The sequence below is a fragment of the Paramisgurnus dabryanus genome, chromosome 15 (assembly GCF_030506205.2).
Source record: "Paramisgurnus dabryanus chromosome 15, PD_genome_1.1, whole genome shotgun sequence".
Taxonomy (NCBI): domain Eukaryota; kingdom Metazoa; phylum Chordata; class Actinopteri; order Cypriniformes; family Cobitidae; genus Paramisgurnus; species Paramisgurnus dabryanus.
The window spans coordinates 24,004,801-24,032,211 of record NC_133351.1 but is presented as its reverse complement, the minus strand read 5'-3'; the positions used below and the strand labels follow the sequence as shown (position 1 = coordinate 24,032,211).

The 27,411-nt window shown below is 37.4% G+C and overlaps 2 protein-coding genes across 3 annotated transcripts; both read left to right on the top strand.

Annotated features, from left to right (window-relative positions):
- On the top strand, positions 1-17,625 carry tspearb (thrombospondin-type laminin G domain and EAR repeats b). Its single transcript, XM_065249066.2, has 13 exons — positions 1-422; positions 2,493-2,713; positions 2,821-2,954; positions 7,698-7,790; positions 7,950-8,040; positions 8,135-8,291; positions 11,329-11,460; positions 11,566-11,798; positions 12,543-12,732; positions 15,118-15,350; positions 15,629-15,807; positions 15,909-16,010; positions 17,389-17,625. The coding sequence occupies exons 1-13, from the start codon at positions 341-343 to the stop codon at positions 17,540-17,542; spliced, it is 2,001 nt and encodes a 666-aa protein (XP_065105138.1). The 5' UTR covers positions 1-340; the 3' UTR covers positions 17,543-17,625.
- Positions 17,626-19,791: 2,166 nt separating this feature from the next.
- On the top strand, positions 19,792-27,109 carry tra2b (transformer 2 beta homolog). 2 transcript variants are annotated; one of them, XM_065249064.2, is made up of 8 exons: positions 19,793-19,975; positions 21,358-21,503; positions 22,005-22,170; positions 22,270-22,458; positions 22,806-22,921; positions 26,159-26,269; positions 26,588-26,661; positions 26,770-27,109. In XM_065249064.2, exons 1-8 carry the CDS (start codon positions 19,943-19,945, stop codon positions 26,778-26,780), a joined length of 846 nt encoding a protein of 281 aa, XP_065105136.1. In that variant the 5' UTR covers positions 19,793-19,942; the 3' UTR covers positions 26,781-27,109. The 2 variants fall into 2 exon arrangements, with proteins under 2 accessions (XP_065105137.1, XP_065105136.1); XM_065249065.2 differs by lacking the exon at positions 26,770-27,109 and having other exon boundaries at positions 19,792-19,975; positions 26,588-26,666.
- Positions 27,110-27,411: the final 302 nt, after the last annotated feature.

Sequence of the window (27,411 nt, the reverse complement as noted above, 5' to 3'; positions counted from 1 at the left end):
AACACTTTGTTCGAGAAGAAAGATCCTCAAGCTGTTATGGAGTTATCCTCGACTCTTTTGATAAGGCTTTCTGTCTGATAACGAGTTATTATGTATTACTTTAATGCTTTTTAAAATAGGAGATTTTGGATGATAACCCCATCTTCAGGAGTCATTGGTGTGGTGACAGTTCATCTCCTCCTTGGACGTCTTAATATTCTCAAAAAGGACTCTGGATTCACGCCGCTGAGTGAGTTGCTGTGTGAGTTGTCTCTGGATGTAAAAATGGTCTTTGGGCTTTGAAAGCTGGTTTGTATGAGTCTGCCTGTGTGTGAATGGAGCTGAAAGAGCCGAGAACCTGATGTCCGAGCTGCTGCTGCTGACCTGTGCACTCTTTTCCTGGATCTTCACCTGCCAGTCTGGACCATGGGGACCATGCACAGGTAAGACCTGGCCAATGACTGACATCTATAAACTTGGAATGGTAATAATAGGTGAACCAAATTGATGGATATCATTTTCACCGGAAACAGTATGATTTGATCTTGTCCCTATGTTTTGACAACTTATCAGCTGTTATAGATATAATCTGAGACATATTATGCTTTGAAATTATCGCAGATGTTGTCTGATTTTTCCTGGGATGATGATCTTTAACTTCAGAAAAACATTTAAGCAAACTTAATACTGGCAGATGGCATTTCAGTTGAGGAATAATATATGAATTTTATTAATTCAACTGGAAGCAGAAACATACTTGCTCCTTCAGACACAAACCTCCATTAGTTTATCTTTCAAGAAATTAACCAAAGTTTTTTCCCTCTGCTGTTTAAAAAATAAAAAATACAATTTCAATGTAAATGTTATAATACTATTATGATTAAATTGGTTTTACAGTGCATAGTGTAACTATGTGTAACTGTACAGGAAGATACAGATTAGATGTGGTTGCCAGGTGCTGATATTAAACACTTTTGTAAAAACATTTCAGATTTGTCACATCAGTTTCATGTAGTTTTTATAAAATGTTTTTACTTAAAATTATATTTAAGATAATTTAATTATGTATAGGGAAATGTGTGTCTTGTTTTATTTAGGAATGTGTCCTGTGTTGTCTTGTTCAGCACCTCCTTACCCAGAACTTTAATTGTTTTTTCATATTTAAAGAACCATAGGCTACATTGTATTTTATTGTAGCTTGGCCTTTAAATCTTCAGACTTGCTGGTCAGCTGCAAGATCTTTTGTGTTTTAGCATAATTACGCAAAACTGGTACTTGATCCCACTTAATACATAAATATACAAGATCTGCATTGGAGAGAATCCAACCTGGCATCGCAAAACATCAAACCAAAAGATTATTGCGATTCATCCTCTGTCATTTCTCTCATACCGTATATGAGCTATACCAAGATTGAATTTAATTTAAATCTTATAAAGTTTGTTGCTGTTAATCTCTGCATTTTTCTCATAACTGCATCATGATTTCATTATGACACATATCACATATCCTATTGTAATGTCATAGTAATAACACAAAAAAGCTTAGGCTGAGATAAAGGTGCTGAAATGTGTAAAATGTAGATGTGTGTCAAAATTGTCCGGCCACGTTTGGCCACTTACAAGACAAAAAACAAATCTTTACTCTTTCATTTCTTTGTAAGCATTTTATATCAGTAAATATTTTCTGATCATCTGTAGCCTATATAATGTGATAATTCCTATAAATTGTTACTAAGAAAATCTTGCTTTTAAACCTGAGACAGTTTGGTGGTGACCAATTTATGTTGATAAATGTGAACAAACTTTATTTTCCTCTTTGGAAATATGAATAATGAGAGCCATAAAGAATTTTCTTTTTTCTCATGTGACGTTGCGGTTCTGCTAAATAAAGAGGTCTAATGCAAACATCTAACCTATGTACACACTGAAAATATTGTAAGCTGTATACGTGAGCGTGAGGCTGTTTGCTTTTCGAAACGTGCCCTTTGCTTTGGTGACGTCTTTGAAATATGATCCATAAAGTGTTCTTTAACCATTTTTCTCTTTGATTCACCCAAGTGAATCAAAACAAAACAAGAACACTTGCCCTTTGAACTTCAATTACTCATTTTCTAGAAAGTTAAGTGCTCAAGTTCCTGGCTTAAACCATTTTGTACGCTGTCAGAAAAAAATGGTCAAAATGTTTACTCCTAAAGAGTTCATATTAGTATCTCAAAGGTATTAGTATCAAATATATACATATCAGTGGTACATGCTAGGATCTTTTGAAAGAGTACAGACCCAGTGACAGGCAGGGTACATATAGATTACTTGTAAATGAACCCACATTTTAAAAATATGTTTGCTTTTGAATAAGCTGCTAAGATTTTAAAAAGCAATTTTTATCAAAACTTTTAACTACATTTAGTTGTATTGTAAGTAGTTTTGTTATAAAACAAGTCTGTACATAGTATTGTCCTACTGTAAATAGTAAGAAAGTAAACGTTATTAAAAAAAATAAGTTTTTTATAGATCTGTTACCATTGGATCTCCTGTCCCAAGTTCTGCCTGGGGCCGGGGGGACTCTGGATGGGATCCGTATGGTCCAGTCGAGGGGCGCTCGTGGTTTCCAGTTTTCAGGCTCCCCACAGCTTTTCAGCTTTCCTGCATCTCGGCTCTTCATTAACTGTAACTTCTTCCCCGCTGAATTCTCCATCGTCGTCACGCTGAAAATCCCTGAAATGGCTCCTGAGGTGAGACAATGGATGAGAAGAAAAAAGATTAAGATAAATTGTTGAGTTACATCATACACCCTCAAAATGTCTCTGCCAGAGATCCGTCTTTTCTCATTGATCTGTAGACAAGTGAATACATCTTCACATTGCTGGAGGGAGATTCCGATAATCTGCTGCTCGGACTGCGCCTGTCCCAGAATAAACTTCATTTCCTGCAGAAGAGCCAGGGCAGCAGGAAACGCATTACTTTTAAGGACGTTTGTCTGGCTTGTTTCATGTTCAATAAAGAGACTTGTGATGGGTCGAACACTGACTGTTTTTATTCAACTCCCTTCATCAAGCTACAATGCTGTAAAGTGAACTCTTTCCGCATTTCCTCACTCCCTGTCATCCCCATCCTATGTTAGCTCGTTGGTGCCCTCTATTGGCTGACCTATATTGTAACATCTCCCTTCACATAACAAAGGAAGGTTCTTGAAATTAAAGAAGATAACACAACCAAAGGTAATCCAAAAACCCATTATACAGATTAACATGTTGAACAAAACTATCTGTTATTCTGTGAATGGCTAATGAGTAGTTCAGTAAGCATAACTTTTTTCTTTTTCTTTTCTTTTTTTTTTTTTTTTTACATAACATAGTCTTTAGAGTATCTAGCAGGCATTTTGATGTTGGACCTGGTTCTTGTGTGTTTTAGAACTGGGATTGTGGGTGGTTCAGTAGCTTCATTGTTTGTTATTTGCTGTGCGGTGCTCTCTGAAGACTCTCCTGTTCCCCAGTAGTCATCATTTACGGTGGGGTGGGCAGCTGGTAAGGTGACTTTGAGCTGTTCAGGCACGGGACGAATGTCTTTTCTGTTGCGACGGTATTTCTTGCCTTTGACTAGCAGTATGTATGACCGGTCGCTGAGCTGATCAATGCATATGCCAAGCGCCCATGTACTGGTTGGGTTCTTGGGGTTAAGAAGGATCCGTACTGCCTGCCCTTGAATTATGCTTGGCATGTCACATGCTGTTTTGTCATAGCGTTGCTTCACTGCTGCTTGCTTGGCTATTTTTCTTGTGACAACATCTTGCACCACTTTAGGTTGTAGAAGGGCCTCTCCAGTAGGCAGTGTGGTGCGTGTTCTCCTTGACATGAGCCTTTGAATTGGAGAGCTATCGAGGCCTTCTGTTGGGGTGTTTCTCCATGCAAGAACAGCTTTCCAGAGGTCTCCTCCTTCCAAAGCGGACTTTTTTATCAGTGTTTTTGCTATTTTTACAGCTGACTCTGCTTTACCATTGCTCTGACTGTGATATGGTGATGATGTGACATGGTTAAAGTCCCATTCCTCTGCAAATTCTTGAAAGTCCATGCCACTAAATGGCGGTCCGTTGTCTGTGAAAACCTCAAGGGGAATGCCATGTCTGCTGAACTGTCTTTTACAGCATTCAATGACTGTGGACGATGTGTAATCTGGAACTCTGTCTATCTCCCAGTAGTCAGAATGGTAATCCACCATAATTAGGAAGATGGAGTTGTTTGCATTAAATAGATCCATTCCTATTTTAGACCATGGAAGGTGAGGTATTTTGTGTGAAATCAATGTTTCTTTTTGCTGTTTCACATGAATAGTGTTGCAAGTGGCACAACTGCTGACAAAGTTTTTGATTTCATCCGTGATGCCAGGCCAGAAAACTGCCTCACGAGCCTTTCTCAGGCTAGCCTCAATTCCAGAATGTCCAGTGTGGATTTTTTCCAAAAAAGCAGGCCGCAGAGCTTCAGGAATGAGAATCCTCTGTCCTTTGAATATTAAACCTCTGTCACTGGCTAGTTCCTCCTTGAAAGTCCAGAATGGTCGCAATAAACTGTTGACAGCACATTTGTGGTTGGGCCACCCAGTTTTAATGCAAGCGTGTAGCATTTGGCACAGCATGTCTTTGGCAGTGTGTGTTTTGATGGTTTCCAGTGTCTTTGTGGAGATATTGATGTCGCTGGAATGGTTAACTTGTTCAAAGTCATGTGAGGTAAGACCCAATGCGTATACTGAGGCTGGGGTCTGCATTTGTGAGTGTGTCATGCTCATCTGAGGCGCTCTAGAGAGAAAGTCGGCGACGTGCAAATCCTTGCCTGGTTTGTACTGCAGGTGTATCTGGTATCTCTGTAGCCTTAATAGCATCCTCTGTAAACGCTTGGGAGCTGTCAGCAATGGTTTTTTGAAGATCGCTTCAAGTGGCCTGTGATCACTATGTACAGTGATGTGCTCTCTTCCATGCAGATACTGGTCAAATTTATCACAGGCAAAGACTATGGCCAGGCATTCTTTCTCAATCTGAGCATATTGTTGTTCTGTTGGGGTCAGTGTCCTGGACGCAAAAGCTACCGGTTGTCCATTCTGCAGGAGGGCTGCCCCTAAGCCTTTCTCGCTGGCATCACATTGCAGTGTGACCTCCTCTTTGATGTCATAGTATTTCAGTACAGGGTAGTGAGTGACTAAATCTTTGATTTTCTCCAGAGCAGCGTCATGCTTGTGTAGCCACGTCCATTCAACGTCCTTGTCTGTCAGTCGTCTGAGAGGTTCACATATATCAGACAGACGGGGCAGGAATTTTGACAAGTAGTTAACAAACCCCAAAAGCCTTTGGAGGGATTTAACGTCGGTCGGTGTTTGCATGTTCTGAATTGCAGTTATTTTCTGCGGGTCTGGGCGTAAGCCTTCATTTGTGAGGAGGTGACCCATGTACGTCACACTAGGGAGCTTCAGACGAAGTTTCTTTCTGTTAAGCTTCAAGTTGACTTCTCTTGCTCTCTGTAGTAAAGCTGAGATGTTCTTGTCATGATCTGCTATTGCGTCTTTTGTAGTGTTGCCACACCCATAGACCAGAATGTCATCTGCAATCACACTGACTCCTCTGAGGCCTTGCAATGCTTCATGCTGTCTCCTTTGGTACTCTTCAGCTGCCGGTTTTATTCCGAATGGCATCCGTAGCCACCTGTATCTTCCTTCAGGCGTCCAAAATGTGGTGAGGTAGCTGCTGGCCTCATCCAGCTTTATCTGCCAGTAGCCATCCTTAGCATCAAGAACTGTGAATATTTTTGCATTGGTTATTTCTGGAAGGATTTCTTCAATTTTAGGAATCTGGAAGTGTGATCTGAGCAAAGCTTTGTTCAATGGGGCAGGATCGATGCATATGCGTAGCTTATCGTTCTTTTCTATAACAACCATGTTGCTTATCCATGGAGTCGGTTCCGTAACTTTGGCGATGACCCCCTTTTGTTCCATTTCCTGTATGGCTTTGATAATTTTTGATTTGATGGGAATAGGAATCCGTCTTGGCAACTGCTGCACAGGCTGGATTGTGGGGTCAATCTCAAGGTGTAACTCCCCTGGGAGGCATCCTAATCCATCAAACACATCATCATACATGGAAATGATTTCGTCCGTTGATTTGGGTGCGCTTGACACCTCTTCCGTGTCAATATTGTGTATTACATGGTTGGTGTTTATTTTAAGTAAATTTAGTTTTTGGCAGGTTTCAGCTGAAAGCAGGGGTATGTGTGATGTCTCCATTACTTGAAATCGGAGGATGTATTTGTGCCCTTCATGGACTGTTTTGAGGTCACATTCACCCTTAGGCTTAATAAGCGTGCCATCATACAGCTTGAGTGTGGCTTTGCTGGGCATTAAAGCTGGATTGCCGTCTTGTAGTAAGCGTTGGAGGTCACGAAAACCAATTACATTGACTGTGGAGCCTGTGTCTAGCTGGCACTTCAGGGTATGATGAGAATCTGCATTAAATGATTTGGCATTATGTGGGGTCAGCTTCAGATTTATAAACCATTTACTTTGGTTGGCTTGCATGCAGTTTACATGTGAGATGTACCACATTGAATCTGCTTGTTCTTCAGATTGGATGTCATCCTCTACTAAATTCAGCTGTGGTTTGTGTTGTTTTTGTTTGCACACGCGTGCGAAATGATTTCGCTTGCCACATGTTTTACAGGTTACACCATAAGCGGGGCATTTAGCTTTTGCATGCAGTGATCCACAGTAATGGCATGAGTTGTTATGTTGCCTTTTTTTGTGATCTTCAGATACGTTTGTCTGTTTGTACCCCTGTCTGGTGCGTTCAGAGTAGTTTTCTCGCGACGTAAAATTGATGACGTCCTCTCGCTCCGCTCCGCATATTTTCTGTATTTGCATTTGCGCCTGTTCACTCGCGCGACACATGTCTATGGCCGTGTTTAGTGTGAGCTTTGGTTCGCGTAGCATCCGTGCTTGTGCACTTGAATCTTTTGTTCCTATGACCAGCCGGTCACGGATAAGCTCTTCTCTTAATTCACCAAATTCACATGTATCTGCTAACTTTCTTAGCTTTGCAATGAACTGTTCCGCTGTCTCACACTGAGTTTGTTTACAGTCATTAAACACAAACCTTTCGTAGATCACGTTCTTGGATGGTTCAAAATGTGATTGTAAGGCATCTAGAATTTTAGTCGGATCCTCTCTGTCTGCCGAAGGCATGTGTAGATGGCGTTGAAGTTGATGGCATTCTTTTCCCATCACGGTCAGTAGCGTAGCAACTCGAATTTTGTTGTCTTTTTTATCCAGGCCCGTGGCAATCTCATAATTGTCCCATTGTGCTCGAAAAAACGCCCAGTTGTTGTATGTATCACCTTTCATGTCCATGGGTTCTGGAACCGGGATGCAGTACGCCATGGCTGTTCGCTGCTGAACTGACTTGCCTGAATTAATAATTTGTTTAATAAATACGTTGTCCGTCAGTGCGTCTACTATTTACTTGCTAGTTCGGCTTGAGCGGTCTTTGTTGGTTCTGACTTCTGACACCATGTTTCATGTTCAATAAAGAGACTTGTGATGGGTCGAACACTGACTGTTTTTATTCAACTCCCTTCATCAAGCTACAATGCTGTAAAGTGAACTCTTTCCGCATTTCCTCACTCCCTGTCATCCCCATCCTATGTTAGCTCGTTGGTGCCCTCTATTGGCTGACCTATATTGTAACATGGCTGATAACCGCTGGCACACTGTGGTCTTGGCGGTGACCGGACACTACATAATTCTCACCGTAGACTGTGGCATACCTCTCGAGCTGTAAGACTCTCTTTGGGAACACTGTAAATGTCAGGTTGTACCTCTGAATGTATGTTGATCCAAACACGGATTACAGTATGGGGTGAAAAATGTTAAGAATCTCAAATTTTATTTGGGTGTTTAAAACTTATGAATATGTTTTTCTTGTCTCAAATACAGAGTGCTGGAAAGTTCCTTCCCTGATGATCTTGATACTTCCGGTTCCACATTCTTCATTGCTAGTGGGAAAAGACGCAAAGGCTTATTCTCTGTACGAATATTAAGACATTCATTATTAAATACCATTTCCATAACGTAACATGTAAATATATGTGTGTTAGAAACGGTTGCTCTGTTGTTTACAGGGGCTCATGCGACAGCTTGTTTTGTTACCTGGTTCAGATGCTACCTCACAGATATGTCCTTCATCTAAACCCCAGCTGTCTGCACTCTCAGTTCCTCAGGCTCTTGTACACCTGCCAATCAAACCATCATCCACTGACTTCCTCCGCCATCCTTATGGTAAAAACATTTACACAATACCATTATTAAAATTGTCTGTTGAACAATGACTTGCTAAAAACCACAGCAGAACAAATAGAAACTAAATCTCATTCATAACCCAAGCTGGATTTTTAACTTGAACCTCAGCTGGGTTGTTTTTAGATGTTCCTTTACATTGTTGCTGTTTCCTAATCACACATAAAGGTAGGTTAATCTTCAAATAGTGCAGGTGTCAAGAGTCGGTTTATGTATGTATAATATAGACTTAAGTACTAGGCTATAGGTTTAAAGTGTGAAGGATGGCATCGAGTAGGAATGTTGTGTGTTTTAGTTGTAAACACAGGTCTGTGATTGTATGGGGATGTGAGTAACTCTATCTTACGGCTCTGTTGCTGATCCATTGACATTGACTGACAGCCTTGAGTTTCTCTCTTGCTCGGAGGAATTGCTGTTATTTTGAAAACTGTGTGCTTGTTGAGAGACATGACACAGGGCAGTCAGGGGACATGCTTGCCTTTTTCCTATATCTGTCCACCTACCTGTCTGTCCATCTATTTATCCATCTATTCATCTACCTGCCTGTATGTCTGTCTATCTATCTATCCTTCCATCTATTCACCTACCTACCTATCAACCTACCTGTCTGTCTGTTTGTCCATCAATTCATCTACCTATCTGTCTGCCTCCCTGTCTCTCTCTCTAACCCCATTCGCACAGACCTTTGGTCCCAGAAAATACCCGTAAAATTGCCAGACAAGCGTCTGTGTGAACACAAACTCGTCCCGTTAATCTTCTGGGATCGTTGCCGGAAAGAGGACCTAGTCAGATATACGTAAAACCCTCTGTGTGAACAAGAAGCCGAAAGAATGCCGTAATGGGAGTGTCGTAGTGAGGACACGCGCGTCATCACAACAAAAGTTATAAAACGAGAGATAACATGCATATAAACATTCACCACGAGAAATGTTGCAAACTAGATTGAAGCAGATATCAGGAAATGATAAATGAGACGCATAAACAATGACGCACGTGCCGTGAGGACGCGCGTGTCATGGCAACATGAAGTTGGTTCAACTCTTTAAAATGAGGGATTTACAACATTCATGACGAGAAATGTCAACAAACTGGACTGAAGCAGATATCAGGTAAGTTAATAGCTCGTTACTTACTGCGTTGAAACGGAGATCATTCAGCAGCATAAAAGAATATCGCGTCACGTGCTCATTTGAGCTATAATAAACAAAAATACCCGCGCGTCATCCCAACAAGATATATCGTTCAACTCTTTAAAATGTCTTTCAGGGACCATCAGGTGCCGGGTAATCATGGCACTGTGAATGAACAAAAAAAATCTAACGATTCGGGAAAAATCTATCCATTCATCTTTTCACCTACCTACCTGTCCATCTATTCGTCTGTCTACCTAGCTACCTACCTGTCTGTATGTCCGTCCATCCATCCATCTATTCTCCTATCTATCTACCTGTCTGTCTTTATATATGTCTATCTATCTATCTGTCCATCCATCCACCTAGCTACCTACCTGTCTGTCTGTATATATGTCTGTTCGTCTATCTACTGTATCTATCCGTCAATCTATTCACCTACCTACCTATACATTTAGTCGTCTGTCTGTCCATCTTTTTATCTACTTTATCCATTTGTCCATCTGGTCACCTACCTACTTACCTACCTATCCATCAGACCTGTCTGTCTGTCTATTTATCTATCTCTTCTTCCATCTATTCATCTACTTACACTCAAAAAAATAAAAAGTTGGATTTACTTAAAAAACCTTCGTCAAGTGGGTTCCACATAGCTTTGTTAAGTAATGTCAACAAATAAAATTTAAGTTGTATTTACTAAAAAAGTTTGTGTAAAATTGACAATTTAAATGTTACATGGACTAAAGAAATCCTACTAAAGTCACCATTATGAAACATTTAATTGATGAAAAAAAATTATGATTTAATAACTCCATAACAACAAATCAATCAATCAGAGTGCAGCTGCTCAATACAACCTTTATTTAATTATAGTTTATCAAACATATCACAAACATATTTGAAATGCAATGTAACATTTCAAACCATTTGTTGGTTTGTTTTGTTCTAAAATATATCAGAACAAGTTAATTAACTAATACTTGGCCACTTATTACTCAGGTACCTATCTAATCGTGCTACACTTTTGCAAGAGGGTAGCCTACAACAATTCTGCCAGAACAACAATTTACCCATAATACACTGCAGCATCATCAGCCAATGAGATGCAAGTCTGTATTGGTTTTATTAATCTGTTACTTTTACGCAACAGTGCTTTATTGGCTGAACAAATAATTTTGGAGTAAAGCTGACAAGACCAGCCCAGTCTCACGAAATTTCGTTATATAGTCACGTATTTTTTTGATTCTTTTTTCATGCTATTATCACGAAATTTCGTGTTTTTTCGTGATCGTATAACGAATTCCTGTTTTCGTGTGATTATCACGTATTGGTTACTCAACTGTTTTGTCCTATTTTCTTACCATTGTCGCTTCGGTTTAGGGTTAGATTTACATAAAATGACATCCCTAACCAAACCCAACTCTAACCCTAACGCCAGGCGACATATAAAAAAATAAATCAGAAAAAATAGTATAAACCAATATATAAAGTGACATTCTAATGCAAGCACCAAATCTAACCCTAAACCGAAGCGACAATGGTTTAAAAATAGGAAAAAGCAGTTGAGTAACCAATACGTGATAATCACACGAAAACAGGAATTCGTTATACGATCACGAAAAAACACGAAATTTCGTGATAATAGCACGAAAAAAGAATCAAAAAAATACGTGACTATATCACGAAACTTTGTGAGACTGGGTTAGACAAGACACAGTCTTTTGTTGAAATTACTAAGTTAAATTAATCATATGCCGTTACTTGTGTTTGTTAAGTAAAGTGAACAAGAAATTATTTAGTAAAACTGACTCCAACCAAGTTCATTTTTTTGAGTGTACCTACCTGTGTTTTGTTAAAGATATACAAACTTATATTTTTATTTTATACAGAGGCAGAGGTCCGGGTGACTGCGGGTGTGAGCCCCCCATGTGGACTCTCTGAAGACGGGCAGCTCTGGTTTAACACGTTGCACAGAGGGCTCTTCATCTGCGATGGCATGATGTGGCTCACCATGTTGCAAGGTGCTGAGTGATGCGAACTGCAAAAAATGATTCATCTGACAGTGAAAGCATAAATCTGCTATCTCTGGTATGTAGTATCTGACTGTCACCATTACATCATTACAGTGAAAGAAAGGCTGGACTACGTGGAGCATCACCAAGATCTATTTACCATCTCTGAGACTTTTGACATTGAAGTTTTCCAGATCCCTTCAGTGGGGCTTTTCATAGCGACCGCCAACCGTGATTCCAACCTCGGATCGGGAATTTACAAATGGACAGATGGGAAGTTTGAACGATATCAAAATATTAGCACCTATGATGCACAGGCATTTCAATACTTCACAGTGGGCAAAAAGGTGAGTGACTACATCTTTTTTAAATCTTATTTAACTGGCATCTATCAAATGCATAAAAGTAAATGTAACATTAATGTGACTGACAGAAAGAAGTAGTGTGAAGCAGAAGATGGTGCAGAGCACAGGACGTCTGTTTGCTTTAATGTTTGAAGAACAGATGGGGATGAGACCCTCAGAAAGATTTTTGATGTGGTTATCCAGTGGATGAGGGGGTGGAGACCTGGCTCTCAACTTTTAATATCATAAATCACATGTTCATAAAAAACAGAAATTAATTTTGTCTGATGCTGCATCCAAAACTTACAGCAGACACCTCCCGTTTCCCTTTACTGCACTGTAACTCGGTGCATAATTATAGTCCAGAAGAGTTGGAAAGCTGTATGGGGATCTGTTAATACCTGTAGTGCAATTATCCATATGTTTTTCTTTTTCAAAGTCTAACATAAAGTTATGATTCATGTTCAATTTAAAGTAAAATAGAGGGGGAAACCTTAGTAATTGTGTCAGTGCCCATTTATTATAGGATAAATCAATGCAATGAGTTCTAAGGTAAACTAAAAGTCTATTAAATGTTGCCCATCAGTACACTTCTTTTGCTTCAACTTTAAAACCGGTCGTAATTAAAGACCTGCGAGGATGCAGCGCACAACTCATTACAATTTAATTCAGTTTTTCCTCTCTTTAATTCACTCAAGTTACTGACATTAATTCTTACCAGCTGCTGAAACCATTTTCCTCTAACAGAAATTCCTGGTAGTTGCTAACTGCAGAGGTATGAATGCCGGGGATCCAGAACTGTCTGTAATATATAAATGGAGTTCGAAGAAGCTGAAATTTATCCATTATCAGACGCTGAACACGTACAGCGCACGTGATTGGGAGGCCTTTCAGATTCAGGATGAAGCTTTCCTCGCTGTGGCCAATCACAGGCAAGGTAACATTTATCAGGACGGCTCTGAGCTCGATCTTATGTCAATCATCTCATGCTTTTGTTGTTCTCTACACATTGTGTAACTCTAGAAGTTAAACAATTAAAGGAAGGAAGTGCATTCATATGACTAAAGAAGATTAAACATGAATTTCATAGGCCTACTTTTACATCTTATATCTTGTGTTAATGTCTGTTTAGTAATACATTTAGTATTACTATAAACTTAGTATAGTAATAGCAACAGAAGCAAAACCCTCTGGCAAATAAAAAGCCTTATTTACACAAACGTCACTTTCATTTTTAATTTAAACGAATAGTCTACCCTTTGGCCATATTTAACTATGTTATTACCTCAACCTAGACGAATTAATACATATCTATCTTTTTTCAATGCGTGCACTGTACAGCGTTGTGAATGTGTTAGCATTTAGCCTAGCCCCATTCATTCCTATGGTACTAAAAAAAAGTTTTATTTGGTGGCACCATACTTACTCGTGTAACTCCTCATGTAACAGTCTTTAAATAGGGAAAACACGGAAGTGTTTGGCATGTTTGGTACCAAAGGAATGAATAGGGCTAGGCTAAATGCTATCCCTGCTGAAAAAAACAGCATCAAACCAGCATGGACCAGCATGGGAATTATGCTGGTCTATGCTGGTTTAGCTGGTGGTCACAGCATACCAGCACCAAAACACAACATATGCTGGTATGACCAGCATGGGATGCTGGTGCTAATGCTGGTTTAGCTGGTGCTAATGCTGGTTTGGTGCTGGTTTAGCTGGTGCTAATGCTGGTGCTGATGCTGGTTTGATGCTGGTTTAGCTGGTGTTCACTAGCAAACCAGCACCAAAACACAACATATGCTGGTCTTGCTGGTATGCTGTTTTTTTCAGCAGGGATGACATTCACGACGCGCTGTACAGTGCACGCATTGAAAAAAGATAGGTATGTATTAATTTGTATAAGTTGAGGTAATAACATAGTTTAATTTGACAAAAAGGTAGACTATTCCTTTAACAAATGTGACTATCTTTCATTGCAAAAGTTTTTTGGCAAAAACCTCCACTTCTTTGGACATAACAGTTGAAAAATCACTTAAGATGCAACTAGACACATTGCAAGTGATAAAATTCAGAATGTAAAAATAAAGAAACGGAACCACACATTAGTGGGCACTGTGATCCATGTCACTACCACATTCGGGTTGTATTCAGGTCCAAGAACTTACAAGTTTGAATGTGATCAACGGTCATTCATTTACTTCATCTTCGACTTTGCAGAAAATGTTATGCGCCGTTTAGCGGATTCTGTCAACAAAACAGTATTTCTGAATGGCCCAAGGCCGGATTAAGCTGTTTTGAAGCAAAAATATTTTATGAATATATTACACGAGCTGAGAGCATTTGGTTAAAGATACAATTTGTAGATTTCGCCACTAGAGGGCGCACAATCAAAACAATAACAATGACATAGAATAATGACGCTCTAAAGCAGTGAATGATGGGATTTGTTGACTTTAACTCAACCGCTGATGACCATCAATCAGACGGGAACGAGAAATCATGTTAACAGATGAGGTAAAGCAATCAAGTTGTATAAATGTTGCGTTTGATGACATAGTTTTATTTCAGTATGAAAGGTTTCATGTAATGTTCAAAACGAAATTGTAAGTCATAGATGTTACAGCATTAGTTCAATTCGATGGTTTGTTAACACAGCACAGAATTAAGTGTTCAGATCAACAAACTTACGATAAACAAGCGAGTTGCCCGACAGACACTATTACTTCAGCATTTGTCCACACTGTTGTCATGTGGTTTCTATGTCAGTAAAGGCGGTAACAAAGGGTAACGTGGATATTAATGTCATTGACAGGCGACTGCACTGCCCCGTGTCACTGTTTAGAATGGCAATTTTCTCATAATTTAAAAGTAGTTGAAAACATTATAGATATTGTTAGTAATCAGCTGAAAAAAATATATAACACTGGACTGGTGGTTTTTGTATATTTTACTGCAAATATCTTACAAATTGTACCTTTAATGTGATTATATCATTTTTGGCAGAGGTGGTGTTTAGTGGCTTTTGCATCTGAGCTCCTCATACACTGTAAAAAAATGTATGTTGCACTTCAATTTGTAAGTTTAATCAACTTAAATTCAACTTATTTTGTTTTTATGAGTTGCTGTAACTTAAAAATAAGGCTGAATTCTCTTAAGTTATTTAAACTTTATTTTTATCATTTATAGCAACTCCTCACTAACCAAGAAAGTTTAAATGAATTGTTGTTTTAAATAAATTCAACTTAAAAATTGAAGTGCAACAGGGAATTTATTTATGTACAAATATATGCATATTTAATGTACATATATGTCTTTTCTCTTACAGGGGAGAGAAATCATAACATTGACAGCGTAATCTACAAGTGGAACCCAGTTACTCAGTTTTTTGAAGTCAATCAGACAATCCCAACGTCGGGTGCTTACGATTGGGAGTTTTTCACTATTGGCCCATATTACTTCCTTGTGGTCGCAAACACATTCAATGGGAAGTCAACAGTGATTGGTTCTACAATCTATATCTGGCTGGGTGGGATGTTTCAGCCTTATCAGTCAATTACAGTGAGTTCAAATATCATTTACAAAGTATATCATATAAAGGAAACGACTCATTTAGAAAAGTTTCACTTCTATGACTTATTATCAGTTTTTAAACACTGGTTGGTTATAGACATGAATTTTTAAAAGACTTCAATACATGCATGAGATCTGGTTTTGCAAAAAGTTCACTTTTTTAATGTCAGTCGTCATGCTTTGCTTATGTGTGGTTGTTCTCTTGTATGACTACACAAAATATCATAATATCCCAGAATTTCTGAAGTCTCTCATTGACCTTTCAGACTTTTGGGGCGATTGATTGGGAAATGTTTCAGATCGAAAACAGGATCTTTTTGGCTGTGGCGAACAGCCAGATGCTTACAGAAGAGGGAACGATTCTGTACTCCATCAACTCCACCATCTATGAGCTCAGCATAACAACACAGACATTCATAAAGTTTCAGGATATTGGAACTAACAGGTGAGATTTCGCCGGTCCTTAATTGAAGCTGAATTAAAAATTTTTAATTATGGTTTTGATTTTAAATTTAAAACCACTTTGATGTTTGTTGATTTTTTCAGTGCTTTAGACTGGGAGTATTTTACTGTTGGAGATGACAAATTCTTAGTAGTCGCCAATTCATTTGATGGAACCTCTTACTCACTTAATAGTGTTATTTACAGGTAAGGCTCGTGTTTGGTCACAAATAAATAAAAAATGTGACCCACTTTATCAAGACTCAACTACACATACACTCTTTGAACATAATGTGTTCAAATGACACATAATGTGTTACAAGCATAAAATTACAAAAAAATTGTAAAAAATGAACACACCCTTTTTTAGAGTGTAATCATTTTAGGGTTAATGATGTGATGTTAATTATTTTGTGTCTGTATGGTTCAATTAAATGGGTAACAAGGGTAACATTTCAAAATACATTTGCAATCATTCTCTTGTTTGAGGACCAGGCTAACATTTTTGGTTTTATTTCATTTTGAAAAAAAATTAAGGGGATAATTGAAAAAATTTAAATGTGGTGTAACCGATCTGTGTCAATTGGTGTAACTAGTATTTTTTTAAATGAAAATATAAATATATTCATTAAAAAATGTGAAATAAAATATGATTTAGTTTAGTGTAATATGATTTTTATTACATACAATTTTACATCATTTTCAAAGATTATTTAGAAAACAAAGCTGTTTTCAGCATATGTCATGACAAATATTACAAAAACGCATAAAAATTTACATTTAGAAATAACTAATAAAATTATATTTTTAAATGTTTTTGTTTGATGATTATGCTTACATGCCATCAAGTTGGATAAAATATTTAATATTTTTCATTCTTTGGCACACTTGGTGGTAACACCATTTGACATTTTCAGGTCCATTCAGTCTTGACTTTCATAAAAATGGTGCAAATGTATTATTGCATAAAATTAACACAAATACACCAGGTGCATTGAAATAAACCTGATGCATGCAAGTGTTTTTTTATTTTTTAAATTTTTTATTTTCTCTCTACATAATTTAAAGAACATTCTGTGAAAAAAATCATCTCAATGTCTTTAATATTGACTGAGTAAGGTCACCTCAAAGATTGAAATTAAAGTGAAAACAGTACTTGAAATTAAACTTTGATGCTCCACTTTGCATCTCATAATAAAACTTTAGCCTGGATTTCACAGACAGGATCACAAATTGTGAAACAAACTGTTTAACACAACACAAAATACGAAACAGAATTGCATAATAATGCATGCATTGGTATACATTATATCAGTGATGCATGTAAGGTATACATTATATCAGTGTGTGTTTTCTGGGATCAAAGCCATGACTTTTGTGCCACTAACACAATGCTCCACCAGTTGAACTGCAGGAAAACCAACAAACAGAATGCATATGTTTTTGTTGCCACTATAGTTGGAAACAAATTACACCCTGGTGCATTGATGATGTAACTCTGATGCTCTCGTAAACTTTATGAAAGCATCCATGACTGTAATTTCAGTTCTTAAATATTTAAAGTGTGTCTGTGATTCTTCGGCAGGTGGCAGGGCTATGAGGGCTTTGTCCCGGTACACAGACTGAACACCAACGGCTGCAGAGATTGGGAATTTTTTAACACAACCGAAGGCTCCTACCTCATTTTCTCAAGTGCCAGAGCTGCTCTATCTAAAGTCCTTAAATTAAGGACCATCTAGTGGTACTTGATCTGCACATATGAACTGTACACAGGACAGATTTGGTGCTAAACCGAAAAACTACAAGGGTAACACAAGCCTAGTAGTTTTCATAATGTTATTAACAATATAATATATACTTTAAAACAACTGAACACTTAAAAAAGATTTTATATAAATATCATGGGACTCCTTGATCAAATCTGATTGTCATATGATGGTGACACTTTACACACATTGTTATTAATATACAGCTAAAGGATAAATCCTGCTACTTACATTGCAACTTTCAAACACTGACCTCTTGAAAGCATTAAAATAATCACATTGACATGTGTTCAACACATTATACGTGGGAATATAATCTACAGAGCTTTTCTGAACTTACTTGCACAGATAACTAATATTTTTCTGATGAAATATCATTATTTCCTGTATTTGGATATTGTTACTCTGCACATGAAGGCAGCTATATAGACTATAATTTTAGGATGACTGAAAAAATAGCTTTATAAAAAATGTATTTACTGTACTGTACTGTATGTAAGCTATATGATGTACACATTTTTTCTCTTCTTTTTCCTAAATTGGAAGTTCTATATATGACATTGAAGTACATGTATATGTAACCTATTATTATTATTATTATTATTAATTATTATATTGTATAAATTAATCAAATTAAAAACAATAAGAGAGTAATTAATTTTTATATTATCATTATAACTTATTTTAGAGCTTAACTGTGTTGTTTCTGTACAATGATTCTTTATATGCACTGTGATCCAGTTGTGTTATTTACACAATTCACTACTGCTCCAGACAAATTCAGTCACAAGGTCATAATGGTAAATGAAACATTTTTCTTTTTTTTTTTAATTTGTAAGCTTTTGTATGTCTTTAGGGTGTCAAGAACCGCAAACCTTATTCACATTTCCTTGGAAACACAATAAAAGTGATTACACACATACAGTGATTAGTACACTGGTGGTACTTATATTTTGAAAAAAAAAATTATATATATATATATATATATATATATATATATATATATATATATATATAATTTTTTTTTTATATATATTAAGTTAGGTACACATCCATTTTATCTGTTGAACTTATTACCATGTCCCTGCTGTCATCTGAAACACATCATAGACCACTTATTATATTTGAAATACAGCATTTTCACATTTTTAATCTTTGGCGCCATCTACCAGGACGTCTTTGATATCGCCATTAAAGTGAGTTTTATGGAAAATGGTGGAATAGTGAATGAGAAACGTGTCCTTATAATGTTAACCTTAATTATTGGTATTATTGTGAGGTATATACGTTTTTTTACTTCCAAGATATTTTAGGACAACATCACACTGTAAAAAAGCGTATTTATGTTATTCAGTTTTGTTCATGAGCATCGCTTCTGCTGACTCGACTATATAAATGACTGTTTAATCTAATCATTAACTTAATACTGCAATAATAAAATGCAAAAAAATAAGGTTTTTGACTGTTCAAAACCTCAAGAAAAACAATACAATTGCTTACTTACTTTTCTAGATGGTGGAAAGAAAGACCATAATTGGTCACTTACACAGAAAGCGCCATTATTTATAGACCAATCAACTCTAGTGAGAACTAAAGAATCTTTCCAAAGAAGAACAGCCACTCCGCACTGTTTAGTGAATCACGTGATAACGCCTTAAAAAAAACGATGGTTTGGACATTTTTAACCAGGGCTTTTAGTTTATTGCACAGAATTGAAGATGATTAGATTTAATAAAAAAATTATCCAAGCTATAAAGTACTATGTTGGACTTCAATTAACTTTCAATGTTAATAATGACGCTTTAATATTTGCTGCATTGTTTTCTGTTTTGAATTATTCCTCTGCACATGTGTGCCTGCTATCTAGTGCATTAATAAGTAAAAAACAATTTATTTATTGGTTAGCAAAAAACACTGTATTTAACCGTACTGTACTGTAATGTAAGTAAACTACTGTGTTTTGTTTCATTTTTGTTTGAAAATTAGAGGCTGTACTTTTTAGAGTTTTTTAAAATATTAATAAGAATAATAATTATTATAATGTAAATAAAATAAAATCAATAAAACGATTTGATTTTTAATAATAATAGTAATTATAAAGTGTATATAAATGAAATCATCAAAAACTATTTGATTTTCTTATGTTATTCTGCTTCCCTCTTGCGGCCGTTGCGTTAAACTTGCGGACGTGTGACAGCGCGCATGAGACCAAGAGTGGAAGTGCTAGGTTCTAAATAAAGCCTCGAGAAAGGCGCTCATTACCAAAGGTCCGACTTGTACGATCGCGCTTACGAGCCCAGTTTGTGTTGTGTTTTATTTTCATTAATTGTCCTCACAGTGTTAGCGTTTCAGCGTAAACAGCACTAAACAACAATGAGTGACGCCGAGAAGGAATTCGTCGAGAGGGTATGTGCCGTTTTGCGCGTTCTCTCTTTCTTGCACGCGTCCACCCATGTTTTTTTCTAGAAACGGCCTCCATGTTGTATGTTAGCCAGCACGGAGTGAGCGAGGCTTTATTCGCTCTATCTGACGGTTAAAACATAAATGCACGCTGAGTTTAATGAGCGAAAGTTTTAAGGTTTCTAACGTATCTAAAAACTATCAAAAATAATAACAGTACTTGAAACTCAGTTCCAGTAGCGTTACCCAGTTAGCTAACTAAAGTGCTAGCATACAGGCAACGTGCTTTGAAGTCCAGAAAGATCTTTTTGCATGTTTAAGCACAGTATTTTAAACGTTAACATGGAAAACAATTTACTGTTGAATTACACTGGTTTAATTCAGTATTAATTTGCATATGCATTAGAGAATGTCATCTTGAGCCTTAATGCCGATCGTGTATGCAGATATGCACACTAATTTTTTATTAGGATGATACTTTAGCAATTATACGTATATAGCTATTTATATGTTAATATACATTGCTGTTTAAGGATCATTATTCGAAGCAACGTTTTGCTTCATGCTTCCAACAACTTTTTTTAACGCAAATGTATCGTAATGATCTGATAAGAGCAATGCACCAATGCTTTGCATGCAGGCTCAAGATGTCTTATAAAATATGTTTAATTACTCTTCATGATGGTATTTGCATCTGTTGATTCATCTGTAATGTTGTTCCCACACTAATAAAACAATGGGCTTCTTGGTTGTGATGTCCAGTGTTTACACATTCTTCATCCTTTTCTTTTTTTGTTAAGGTTAAGGTTGGAAGAAGAGAAATCTGGACGAAGTCAAATGTCAAGTTGTTATTGAGAATAATTTGAAGCTGAATTTTCAATGCATGCTAATTTTTCGGAGAAAAGAAGTTCCCATATAGCATTTATGGGCAGTGAGAGAAATGGGGGAAGAGGAATGAAGTCAGAAATGAAATTGAAACTGAAGAAAGAAGAAAAGATGTGTTATGAAGTTAAGATCAGAAGTTATCTGGGATAAGATCGCAGCGCTAAGTAACTCTTAGTATGTTTGTCCCATGCGTGCATGCATAAATCTTCTGTTGTCCATTTGTATTGCATTAGTTACTATTGTCCTATAGCATGAGACTCAGTGATTTACAGCTAGTTATTATTATCATGAATAATCTGATGCATAACATGTGAAAGAAACTGCAGAGAAATCTTTATTGTAAGTGTTTCAAAGTAATTGTTTTTGCACCTGCGATGAAAAGGCAGTCATCACCGGATAATCCTATATTATCCTAGTTTCAAAATACGGTAAATGACTAGCTAAACATTGTCAATGTGACCATAGTCTTTGGCTCTAACTTGATCCGAATGTGGTTGGTTTAGGAGTCCCGTTCTGCCTCTAGGAGCAGAAGTCCTAGAGGATCTGGTAAATCGGCAAGTCGCTCACCAGATCGCTCGCCTGCTCGCTCCAAAGAGGGTTCACATCACTCCCGCTCCAAGTCCCGCTCTCGCTCCAGGTCCAAGACTAGGTGAGTACACTACACTATTGTCTTTTTGGGGTGTATGTTGAGGCTATTGATCTTCGTTCCTAATTCTGATGTCTGTGAGATTATTCATCTTGTTTATTCACTGACCATTACAGAAATAACAGAAGCTAGGTTTGCTAAAGCTAAATGGGGAAATCCAAAAATCGCATAGTTTGAATTTGTTGAAATTGATCCCTTGTGGCTTGTCTACAACAGGAATTCACAGTACATTACTGGACAGAGTGGAAGTCACAACAGCTGCTTTCTGGTTAAAAGTAGAAACAATGTTTGGGCCAGATAAAAAAAATGTTCCCCACCCAGGACCACGATTTTAGACACACTGCAGTTGATCATTTGACGTGTGTCTGTAGCTAGCGACTCGATATGTTTAATGAATTGTATGTCTAATGTGGCACGATGAGTTTTAGAACATGGGTTTGGCAACGTCGTAGTCTGCATGTGTGCACTTTCCTGTTCAGCTTTTACAGTCATCTTTTTCCGCAGATCTCGATCTCACCGGAGTTCCCGTAGACATTATAGCCGTTCCCGCTCCCGCTCTCACTCACGCCGAAGACGTTCTCGCAGTCGCTCCTACAGCAGCGAATACCGTCGCCGCCACAGTCACAGTCACTCTCCTATGTCAAGCCGTAGACGTCATGTTGGTGACAGGGTAAGGGCAAGAGACGGATTAATGCATATATTTTAAAACACTGCAATATGTGCTTGTACTGCTGTCTTTAAATAGATGTTTTGTTTTTTCACATTTTAGGCAAACCCAGACCCAAACTGCTGCCTGGGAGTGTTCGGGTTGAGCTTGTACACCACAGAGAGGGACCTCAGGGAGGTCTTTTCCAAGTATGGCCCTCTGAGTGATGTCAGCATTGTGTATGATCAGCAGTCTCGACGCTCCAGGGGCTTTGCCTTTGTTTACTTTGAGAACAGAGAAGATTCCAAAGAGGTGATTGATTAAGAAAAAAAACAATGCAGATGCAAATCTGATGAATTAATGCAGGCCATCGTTTTTATTTTTATTCTGCTCCTTTGCAAATCTCATGGCAAATTGACAGTCTTTTGATAAAATGCTTTCATTACAAAGGTTTAATTGACCATGTTGTCATTAAGTGAAGTTGTATCATTCCGGTTTGTATTTAGTTTGCACGTAAAGTTAAATGTGCATTACAGAACGTACTGTTCCCTCAGCCAATTTATGGATAATATTAAAGGTATACCTAAAATTAATGGCCCAAAGTAGAACAAAGATTGTTTGTGGTCAGTATGGATCATTCTGGATCGTTTTAATTCTAGGCTAAAGAGCGTGCAAATGGAATGGAGCTGGATGGCCGCAGAATCAGAGTCGATTACTCAATTACAAAGAGGCCACACACACCTACTCCTGGAATTTATATGGGTAGACCCACATAGTAAGTCTGAATTTAATACTCAAAATCCACACTGACATCACTGAGTACACTCAGGAAAAGGTACCAAAGCTGGGACGGTACCCTTTAAAAAGATCGTAATATGTAGCATTTAGGCACAGAAATGTACTTGTGAGGTACCAATATGTACCATGAGGTAAAAATGTTTAAGGTACCACCCTGGTGACCGCTTTTGTACTCTTTTCTTCTGAGAGTGTAGCCGGCATTATTTTTTGATCTAAATTTTTTATAAAAAATTAAATAATTAAAAAAAAAGTACAAAATGAAGTATTTAATTTTTATTTCAACCAAAGGTAATCAAGAAATAGAAGTTCTTACATGTTTTTTTTATTCTTTTGATAAAAAAGTTATACCTTTAAAGTGTATATGCCATAAATTAAATAACTGCGTTTAGGGCTGGGCGATATGACCCAAAAAATTATCGAGAAAATGTTTTCCATATCAGTCGATATCGATAATTATCATGATAAATAACAAATCTTTACTCCTGTCAAATTTAAAGGCAGATTTTTGCTCCTGAATGAAAATTGTAAAAACCAGACAGTTAATAATGGTTTTAAACTACTTTTTATTCAGAACATGACAAATACAAAAACTAAAATCTTGTTTTAATGCATCTGTATTAAATGTAAATCTATTTGTTATGAAATCAACACATTTCTGACACAAAAGCAGCAGACTACTGTCACTTTAAGACCCAAGACAGACTGTTTTAAGTTTCAATATACTGAGTAACAGCTGTTTATGTTCACTTAAACAAGAAAGAAAACTTAGTTCAGTGATCACGCGTGTGTTATACATATACGAGCTATACATGCTGATAAATGGATGTCAAGACTGTCACGTTGCTGTGGGAGCGCACATACCCAAACACTATATTCACTGCAGTGGTGGATCTGCTGCTTTTCCTCAGTTTCCTGAATTTGTGAATGTCCTGTAAATATACTTTTAAAGCTGGGCGGACGCTGAATGAAAGTAAAGTATACTGCACGCACCTGTGTCTGCTGTGTTTGACGAACCCTGTTTGCGCGTCCAACATTACACACAAGAAAATGTTTCCGCGCATTTGGATTCCGTGATTCCGTCCGCGTTATCCGCATCGCGAAAATCATAGGTCTCTACTAATAATTGAATAACTTGCCTCATCTTCCACTCCTTCAAGTCTAACTGACACTGTGATTGTAAACCAAGAGCGCGTGCCGCATCCGGAAGTGCTCGCGCAACATTACGCACAGTGCTTAAACATTATCGATCACTTATCGAACTGTCCTTACCGTTTTATCGAAAAAGTTTATATCGGTAAAATTATCGTTATCGAATTATCGCCCAGCCCTAACTGCGTTATATATTAAAATTATGTTCCCCCGGTTTCACAGACAAGGCTTAAAGGACAAGTTCGGTATTTTACACTTAAAGCCCTGTTTTCCGTTTGTTTATGATGAAATAAAACGGTTGAAACTTGGACATATGAAGCTGGCCCGAGAATTTTTGGTTTCTGTTGTATCAGCCCCCACCTCTACAATGGCTGCATAGGTGCACAGGAACAATCCTTCCTAAAATGCATTAAACTTTCATTTACAAAGACGTGAAAATCAAAGAGTGGTCAGGGGTGTTCACTGATATGCTCACACAAAAATCGCTGCAAAAGATGCTTTCCAACAGGTGTTTTACCATTCGTTGTAAACTTGTGGACCTATTTTTCCAAACGCCTCACACCCGTACATTCTTCCGTTGAGAGCTTGAATAATAGACACTCCAGGCCAGTTGGTGGCGATAATCCACCTTTGCCAATTGCAGGAATACATACAACTCCGTTACCGTTAATAATACCGTACCTCACAGCACATCTAATACAAGTCAATGGAGTTGGACAAAAACTACAATAAAACCTGTTGGAAAGCATCTTTTGCAGCGATTTTTGTGTGAGCATATCAGTGAACACCCCTGACCACTCGGTGAGTTTCACGTCTTTGTAAACAAAAGTTTAATGCATTTTAGGAAGGATTGTTCAAGTGCACCTATGCAGCCAATGTAGAGGTGGGGGGTAATACAACAGAAACCGAATATTCTGGGGCCAGCATCATATGTCCAAATTTCAGTCAAAACCGTTCTATTTCATCATAAACAATCTGAAAACAGGGCTTTAAGTGTAAAACACAGAACTTGTCCTTTAAGAATAGTCCTAGACTAAAACACTTTTTAGCCGTCTCAACTGAAAATAACTTGCACTGACACATTTTCAAATATGCCAGTGCTATTGATTTGTCTCAAGATACAAACCTATAATGTCTATTTTCTGAGGCATGTTTGTAAAAGATGCTTAAAGGTGCCAAATAATGCATTGACACAGTATGTTACATTTGTTCTCTGATACGTACATAAAAGGTAATTGACTTTATGAAGTACAAAAATGATCCAGAAACTGTTTTACATGTTCATTTACAACCCTAGGATTTGCCTTTAGAATGAAATGGTCTATAAATGCCATATTTGAAAGGTTCATAAATAATAATGTTGAGCTCTGCTCTAATTGGCTGTGTAACAGAGCGGCTCACTTTAGTAGCTCTGTGTGTGTACAAACAGACCTTATATTTGAACCTGTATTACACGAAGATACAGATTTTGAGGAATAATCAATTATTCAGGGATTGGAAATGAAAGTTTCTGATTGGTAAGTTTGTGTTTTTTCTGTATGGACCTGCAAAATGTAACTGTAACGTCAATAGTAGAACTTCAGCCTAAACATTAGCATATAGGGCTAACTAGGCTGTCACAATGTTGTTTTAAGCATTGTAACAACATTATAATTAATGTGTACTTTAATGTTGGGGCGTACATCACCATTGTAACATCACAGCCTGTGTTATGTAGATTGGCCTGTTTTTCAGCTGTCTTTTGCATGCGTGAGGAGGAAACAATAGTTTTTGAGGCTCAAGATATGTCATTACCACGTAAAGAACTTTTATTATTCATCTATGCCTAGGTACAGTTTTACATTCTACTGCACCTTTAAACATCTTAACTTAACTAAGGCAAAGTCTTGTCTGTGAAACCAGGCCGTTGTGCACTATCATAAGCCTGACTTGGGTTGACTGAAAAAGGACCTTGTTCTGGGTGACAAGCCCTGATCCTTGAGTGCATACAAATTTAGCCATTACTGTAAACTGCAAGTTAATGCACTATTAATGTCGGCTTAAAACATGTTTGTTTCTGCCACAGCGGTGGAGGGCCAAGCGTGAGCCGACGCCGTGATAATTACGATCGTGGTTATGAACGAGGATATGATCGCTATGAAGAGCGTGACTATTACAACAGCAGCAGGTCCTACAGGTGAGAATAAAATTGATTTGCTGTTTAACAGTATGCATGCTGTATACGGTGTATCCCTTAAAAATATGTGCCATTTTTGGCAGTATGGTTCCATAAAGAACCTTTAACATCTGTTACACAAAAAGTTATTTGTTGTGAAAAAAGTATAGGCTATGAAAGGTAAAGAAATAGATTTTAAAAACCACTGAATTAATGTGTCTTCTATGGCATGAAAAACTTCCTTAAATGCATATGCAAAAAATTTCAATGGTGGCAAACTGAATAAAAGTCTGTCATTTCTGAATGCTGGTTTTCTCATGAAGGCTTTTATGTTGACAGGAGAAGGTCTCCGTCTCCTTACTACAACCGGGGACCATACAGATCAAGATCACGCTCTCGCTCCTACTCTCCACGTTAGTACTGCACAAACTTTAATCATGAGCAAGCTTTTTAAATTGAGAACTAAACGTCAGCAGTTTAAATGTTCAATATATGTAAATGTATGTCTTTTTGTTTTGCAGGTCACTACTGAAAGTGGATTTTGAGTGCTCCACTTGAAGATAATGACAATGATGTTGACAACGTAGATGTTTATTTCTGGTGCCATGAGTTTAGATGTACTTTAAACTCTGTTCCATCTATTTCTTACCTAAAGGGTTTAATGTGACTTTGGACAGTCTGGATGTTTGAGTAGTTGGATAAATATTTTTGCACTGTGTTTTTGTTTCATTTTGTCTGATGCTGAGCTTCTTACTTTTGTTTTATGTAATGTGGTAAAGTGTCCAGCTCACACCCCATTATGTTTTTATGCATTTTAGGCTTAGCAGTGGTCTTGCAATAAACTGCTTTATATACCTCTTACCTGGTGTAAGCTTCCGCTTTTATTTGCTTTTACACGCAAAGCATGATTCAAACCTTATCTGAAGGTCCTGAATGTTATTTTTCTACTCTCAAACCAAGTGCTTCCAATGTGCTGTCCTCAATATGCTCCATAGTAATAACATAAAATTTGTACAGAGAGGAATATACTCCATTCTTATGTACTCTTATCAGTTGTTCTGTTGGTTTTAAATGGTATAAAATCAGAGGAGTGATGGATATTACACACTTAAACAAATGCCAACAAACTTGTTTGTTCTAATGGAGTGCATACTGAAAAACCT

Bases quoted from the DNA above. Each gene is read 5' to 3' on its own strand.
- tra2b (XM_065249064.2), top strand. From the start codon at position 19,943: ATGAGTGACGCCGAGAAGGAATTCGTCGAGAGG. The intron at 19,976-21,357 runs GTATGTGCCGTT...TGGTTGGTTTAG, and splicing joins AGAAGGAATTCGTCGAGAGG to GAGTCCCGTTCTGCCTCTAG. The intron at 22,922-26,158 runs GTAAGTCTGAAT...TTTCTGCCACAG, and splicing joins TATATGGGTAGACCCACATA to CGGTGGAGGGCCAAGCGTGA.
- tspearb (XM_065249066.2), top strand. From the start codon at position 341: ATGTCCGAGCTGCTGCTGCTGACCTGTGCACTCTTTTCCTGGATCTTC. The intron at 423-2,492 runs GTAAGACCTGGC...AGTTTTTTATAG, and splicing joins ACCATGGGGACCATGCACAG to ATCTGTTACCATTGGATCTC. The intron at 8,292-11,328 runs GTAAAAACATTT...TATTTTATACAG, and splicing joins CTTCCTCCGCCATCCTTATG to AGGCAGAGGTCCGGGTGACT.